This window comes from Diprion similis, chromosome 3, assembly GCF_021155765.1.
Source record: "Diprion similis isolate iyDipSimi1 chromosome 3, iyDipSimi1.1, whole genome shotgun sequence".
Taxonomy (NCBI): domain Eukaryota; kingdom Metazoa; phylum Arthropoda; class Insecta; order Hymenoptera; family Diprionidae; genus Diprion; species Diprion similis.
In genome coordinates, this window is record NC_060107.1 from 14,474,487 (window position 1) to 14,481,672 (window position 7,186).

At 35.4% G+C, this 7,186-nt stretch overlaps 1 protein-coding gene across 1 annotated transcript; it reads right to left on the reverse strand.

Moving 5' to 3' along the window:
* Positions 1-496: 496 nt before the first annotated feature.
* Positions 497-3,027, reverse strand: LOC124404874. The gene is made up of 2 exons (XM_046879340.1): positions 2,818-3,027; positions 497-877 (listed from the first exon to the last, which is right to left on the reverse strand). The coding sequence occupies exons 1-2, from the start codon at positions 3,008-3,010 to the stop codon at positions 633-635; spliced, it is 438 nt and encodes a 145-aa protein (XP_046735296.1). The 5' UTR covers positions 3,011-3,027; the 3' UTR covers positions 497-632.
* Between the last annotated feature and the right edge of the window lie 4,159 nt (positions 3,028-7,186).

Below are 7,186 nucleotides of genomic sequence, written 5' to 3' on the forward strand. Positions count from 1 at the left end.
TCAACCTTAAAACGTTTTTTTCTAAATCACAAGAGACTTTCTTGGATCAGATTAAACTCGATCAGCTTCTGTTGCCCTGTTTAACTCTCATTTTGTTACGTTTTTAATACGACACATTTTCGACCTTAGCATACGTCTCACGCATTCATAATACTCAAATATTCCATACATTTAAATTATAGCTGTGGATTTTAATTTTTTTTTTTCCAGTACCGCTATACGATCCATAATTTGGTCCATGAACCGATTTATAACAAACAACAGTTAGATAGGGTGTTGTGCCAATGGGGCGTATAAAAAAAAATTGTTTTTTTTTTTTTTTTTTTTTTTAAGTAATCAATTTTTTTTCTCTAGGCTTGGAAAATGTTTACAAAGCGATTACCTGAATAAAAAAGAAATAGAAAAAAATTGTACGCGCTTTTGGCATTTGGCGCGCCATCTTGATGAGGATTATCATATATATATATACAAAGAATTATAACGCAGAAATAAGTCAAGAGTGAATATCGCATAGTTTAATAATTAACTTCAAGTTTTACAAGAGAATATTGTGACAATTAGAGGATCAATCGCGTCGGAAGTAAAAACTCCGGATGCATGAATAATGAGTCGTCGACAAAATGGAAAACGGACTAGTGTTTCACTCTGCCTTGGCACTTGTCTATCGGGATGCACTGATCGCCTACTGCAACGCGGACGAAACCTTTTTTGCAGACGCAGCCAGGATAACACATATTCCCTTCGAGGCCGCCGCTCCGACTGCAAGCGATGAGGCCGTTCTGGTTGTCGCAAGTCGGTTGGCACATTGGGTTACCTTGGCAGGTCGAATAAACCTCGCTTCGAGCGCAATCCTCGGAGCTCATTGCGGAGGGATTAACTAAAATAAAATAAGACACATTCAGTTAGAGCGATATTTGAGAAAAAGGCAAGAAAAAAAAACCACACTGACGACCAAAAATTATTTTTTTACGGCATGGGCATTGAAAAGTTCACTTTTTGTGGCAGGTTTCGTTCCGTAAAGTGACGCTTTATACGGCAGCGAACAAACTTGCGGAATAAAGTCTTTATTCCACAGTTTTGATGCGCAGTTCGAAGTGCGCATCCCAAACTGCCGAATAAAGTAGCTTCGTCGAACAGACGCGACATAACCTCACTCTTCGTTTTGCGTTTCAATGCCCATACCGTAAAAAATATTGTATGCGGCATGCCCGTAAACCGTTTTTTGGCTCGGATAATTTCAGTACTCGCTTCCGGCTTGCCTTCAGTTCGTCCTGAAATCTTTATCCTTGCCAAAAAAAACAGGCGGTTTACGGGCATGCCACATAAATAGCTATTACCATGCCGCTTTACGAAGTACAAATTTTTTTTAAGCGTTTTTTCAATGTCAAAAAGCCTCCTACTACGAAAAAAAAAAAAACTTATCACGTCAGGATTCTTATACCTAGATACTCAAATTTAAAACTCCAGATCTAAAAGTTTTCACAACATAGTATCGTTCTCAGCTCAGTAATGAGACTATCCATAACTCACAGAGCTTGGCTTATGCTAAATGAAACCTAAATTTTCACTTTTCATGAAAAAAATTAGCTTGTTGGTGCTTATAGCTGTTAACGTAAGCACAAAGCTTGAGTCTTCGTCTTTATTGAAAATAATAAAAAATTATTTTTAAATTTATTTTTCTAATGAAAACTTGTAATGGTTAAAACTAAAGCTTGATGTTACATTCTTTGATTTTATTTTGCCAACATTTATTATATGATAATGAAGTATGATCAAAAGTAGTGATTCGTTCATTTTTTAATATGAGTATCTGAAAATTTTTACCCGCATATTCGCAACATATTTTTTGATACCATGAAATTCGTAATATCGTGATGTATGAAAAATTCATTGATTCAGTTACTAAAAAGCAACTTTGTGTTTTGTAGTATTATCGCAATTGTATGCAAAAGTTGGTAAATTCTGTGAATAATACCGATCATGTGTGTAAGAATCCAATTTTACCGGGCTTATAGGAATTCAACTATACAATTCACGAACGTAAAATAACTGTACAAGAATATAGTCGAATATTCTTGGCACCTTTTTATATTCGAATCCCGTGAACGATTCCTATGGAATTCAAGTTTCAACCGGCCTTCGGTGATGATGCGAGTGACGGAATAAATCTCAGCAGTTTTATGACAGCAGCTATTATCATATTGCGTTAACTTCGTATAATAATAAATAAACCCGATGAATTGTTTGAAGACAAAAACAAGTAGACGCCATACGAACAACAACGAATGCACCCACGCAGCTGTAATAATATGCGTATTGTAATAAATCGCATCACGCAATTGACGCCGCAGTGATCGAAATGCCGTAAATTATTATACGAGCAACCAAAAGGAAGTTTCAAAGGTCATGATATAATCAAATACGACGCAACATTGAAAGACCAAAGATAAAGCGTATAAAGAAATTTTAGTGCGCTTTTCTTGTTCTTGCGCAATGCTCGTATAATAATCTGACGAGTATTTTCCACGATTCAATTCTATTTCCAGATCATACGCAACACATTCAATCTTATATGTACATGGATATGACCCTCGGTATTTACATTTACAGAAAGCAGACCTGAGCAAAAATTACAAAACGTAATTTTATTTGAATACGGACACGAGTGCTAAAATTTTTGTTTGCGAACAAATTAATTTGCGCACCGGAGAACAGGAATATTATAATTCCGGAATAACTGCGTATGCTTTCTGGATGATCGGAAAAAATGGAATCTAAAGACCAAAATGATTTTTAGCTCAGTGTTGGTATAGTTACCATAATTGGGAAGACCCGAAACGTCGATGATGGCTGCGGCGCCAAGCACCAGGAACACGGTGAAGATTGGAATCGGATTCATGGCTGCAGTAGTTTTCTGATGGCTCCTGTCCGTAGGCTTTCGGAAGAACGAATGAAGTTCGAACGCTGTAGCAGCGCTTAAATACCCGCGAATTATCGCGCGCGTTCGCATGCGAAATGACGCGAACCGGGTCGTTTCGTCCCTGATAAAACGAAGGCTGAAAATAAGCAAGTTAAGTGTATAAAATAACGCTTAAGCATTAGATACTATTTATCCGTCTGACGCATCGCTGCGCAACTGATGGATATGTTCTGATTGTTAATAGAAATTATACCGTTTTGAGATTAAGACGAATGTGGTAATGCCATTTAAGTATATTGCCGAAAGTTAAAAACCATCGCTTTGTTTCCGACAAGAACTCGCAGCAAAATTAGGAACTAACAATAAGCTATTTCAACTTCATTTCTTTCATTATAATTCAGTTCTTCGTCGAGTCATTTGCAAAGTCTAGAAAATGCAGTTGAATCGATAAATCCTTAATCTAATCGACAAATTATTTAATTCAGAAGGATAATTATGTAATTATGGTAATATTTAAAGGTAATTGAACATGTCTAAATGGGAATTTGAAACATCTCAAACCGAAATAAAATGATAATTATGATGGTCACTCGTAGCGAAGTTTATTTACATTTAATAAAATGTCTTGAAATGCAACAAATTTGAAAAAACAATATTTTGTCTACCATTCTTTATTTAACATAAATAAATCTGTTTTCTGTTTCGTCACTAATTGTAAAATTTATTAACTATGTGCATGCTAACAAAGTATAAACTGCGGAAGGACAATTCCATTTTAAGTTGAATGTAAAGAAAAACTTTTTTTAAAACTCCCCCAAATTCCGTAGAAATATACCTTTTTTTATATAGAAGTAAACGCTGATATTTGGTATTTAGTGAAATGAAATAAACCTTGAATTATTTTGAACGCATTTTCATCTCATATTAAATGAAGGGATTTGTAAAATAGTATATTAAATTGTGATACACGTGCAAACTTCCGATAAGTGTGTAAATTGGACCATGAGCCAAAGCGATGGCTGTGATTTACGCTATTTTTCCAACAAATGTGAGGCGGAAAATTTGATTTGACAAGCAAACAAATATAATATAATAATTCAAAGAAGTAGATCAAGGACAATCATGAGGGCCAGAGGCAACGGCCCGGCTTTATGAAATTTAACCTAAACGCGTAAACGTCTGGTTAAACTCAGCCGAATGACGTTACTAGCGATATATAATTTTTTTTTTTTTTATTGTCTAAAGCCAAGAAAGCCCTGAAAAATTTCAAAATTTCAGCTAAGCGCATGCGCCATCGTCGTTTTTCTACACTGTTCAGGAATAGAGCACTTTACGCACGTTCCACAGGTTTCGAACATTAAACTTTGATCCAAGCATGCCTTATAAAAAATATTTTTTACAATAAACAACTGTTTCTTCTGAGATAATTATACTGGGACTAAAATATGTGTATTCATCAGCAGCGGATGTATGTAACAATAATGCTAATTATATTTATTCATTCTTAATCTGAAACGATGAATTCACATATTGATTTGCTTCAATAACGAACGTTTTTTCCTGTATCATCAAAAAAAATTTATCGGCGCTTTTATAAAACTTGAAAAAACCCGAGCTGCGTAGAGATTCTGCAAACTTAATAATATCTTGAGATCTTGCAAAATTTTAAGTAGTGACGAAGTGCGCCAAATTTATATACCTATTAACCTTCTGCACTACGTGGAAAGTGTGACGACACACTGTATTTATTCGGGGAGAATCCCACGAGCCTTATTGCAGCTCTGGATGGCGTCACTTCTTCCATCGATTGGTAGCGTCATCCGGCAGGAGTCTCACGAACTATGCTTAACGTCTATCATCACTGGACCGAATGAATAGAAGAGGCTCCATTCATAAAAGTCGCACGCATGTGCACGCATGTAAACATACTATGTACATACCTAACTAATTGACAAAATTTATCTAATTAACAATAAGAATATCATGAAAGTTAGGACCAATGAAGAAGTGATTACAATTTTTGCATTACGATTCATTTCGCCTAGCTGGAATTGAAAGGTTTTTTCTTAATATAAATTCTCATAAATGTAAAAAATTTTTTAGGAATAGCGGCACTTTCGCATTGGGACGAGTCGCTTTCACTCCCACCAAAATTATTGTATTAGCCAGAGACAAACTCTCTCGGCATCCGTATTTTTCCTCATTTCAGCCACCAGAAAATAATTACCAACCTGACATATATCTGTAATCGAATAAACTACTGAACGAATTCATAGCAATGAAGATTAAATAGTTTTTTGAGATTATAAAAATGAAGCTTTATTAAAGGACGCGAAGCAATCCGGTACATTCATCGATAAAGATAAAAATATCTAAACATAGAATTCCAAAAGTCTTTGTTGCAGCACCTGAAGACTAAAAAATAACTAAACTGGCCTTCACCTCGTTTGTAAAACTTCAAAAACAAACAGAACGTTGAGGTTGATAACTGCAGCAAGGTTTCCATAAACGTTGTTGGTTCAACCGTTGAAGTCTGCAGCCACAAGTGCGCTTATAACGAACGTTATCATTGTAGAATTTATGAGTTTATTAACCATTGATAGCGCGACCGAGGGTTTTTACAGCTGGTTTCAACGACAGACTTATATTTAACATACTGTGCAAATTTACTCGAAATTAATATTTTTCAATTCTGTGACCGTGAGACTTTAATAATTTCATGGCCACTGTTAAGGATACAGTTAAAATTTTCATAAAATCGATTTCTTTAAAACTTACTTTCGTAATGTATAAATATATTTGACAATGAGTACACAAACAGAAAATTTTTTGTCAACCCGGTAAATATTAACTTGATGTAAGTTGAAAAAAAAAAATTTCTACCACATGTAAAGTGCTTTTGAAACTTTAAACGCCTTTTTTCAAAACTGGGTTTTTAAAGTCGGCGAGCAAGATTTCTTGGAAACGGCTCAACCGATTGGTCTCAAACAATTTAAGGCCTGAATTTTTGTCAAAAATTGCAAAAATGCGGCGAGCCAAAACTCGTATATCGCTCAAGCGATCAGAATGAAACTTGGGCAATTAATGCCTTAATTTGGCAAAAAATGGAGCGACTTTCTACTTTTTGAAAATGTGGAAAAAATGTACAGATCGGTTATCATTTTTTCAAAATTGGGAAAATTTTGGCGACAGTTTTTACCGACTTTACACACATGCCGGTAAAAAATGTCACCAAAATGAGATGTCGGTGTTTTCGTAATCGAAAACTAGATTAGCTGCCATTTCGTCATTTTACCATCAAATCCTATGGGACTAGACTCAAAGTATGTGTTTCATTAGTGTCGAGTGGCACTCTACCGGATAGTTCGATCCTTTTGGTGCAACTGTTAAATTGTCCCAATTTCAGTGATTAAAAACCGATCTGTAAAATTTTTTTCAAAATTTTCAAAAAGTAAAACATGGCTTCACTTTTTGCCAAACTAAAGCATCAATTGCTCAAGTTTCATATTGATCGCTTCAGCGGTATAGGAGTTTTGGCTCGCCGCGTTTTCGAGGTGTACAACGCAAATCTATAAGCACCTTAACCCCTTTTTTACGTTTGCGATACGTGGGCTTAGATTTTTGGAGATATTTACGTTAACGTCGAAAGTGATCAGAGAACTCCTCAACTCATTGATTTAGTTGTTTCTAGAATACTTAGTTATTTTCGTGGCAAGTGGGTATAAAATAAAGATTTCTTGACGAGCATCAAGTGCCGCTGCCGCGAGTGCGAAACTCACACGAGTCAAGAAATTCCTATTTTATGCGCACATCCCAAATCCCACTGTCAGTGCTCCCCTTTATAAGAAACTACAAAGCAATCGAGTTGTTGACGGAGATGGCGCAGAAATTTTTTTTCCTGGTAGTGAATTTGTCTCCATTCCTGTATTCTAATGGTTTTGAGGACGACTGCATGATTTTCAGATTCTGCATAAGTGACCATTACATTATTTTGTACGTGGTTAATTTTTTTTTTCTTTTGTTTTCACTCAATATATCAACGTATCGTTGCAAAGACTACATTTTTTCATCTTCGGAAGTATTCATGTTGTTTTTAGAAAATAATCACCGCATTTCGGTAGATTTGGTTGAGATTGGATAAACAGTTGGGGACAAAATTGTACCCCATCAGAATTTGTTCGAGGCGTTCATGTCATCTGTTCAATTATACTGAAACATTACATAAATAAATAGGGCATAATTAATTAGTGTAATTAGAGAATCAGA

Excerpts from the sequence above, each read along its gene's own strand:
- LOC124404874 (XM_046879340.1), bottom strand. The coding sequence starts at position 3,010 with ATGCGAACGCGCGCGATAATTCGCGGGTATTTAAGCGCTGCTACAGCG. Across the intron at positions 878-2,817 it reads TTCGGGTCTTCCCAATTATG|TTAATCCCTCCGCAATGAGC; the intron begins GTAACTATACCA and ends ATTTTATTTTAG.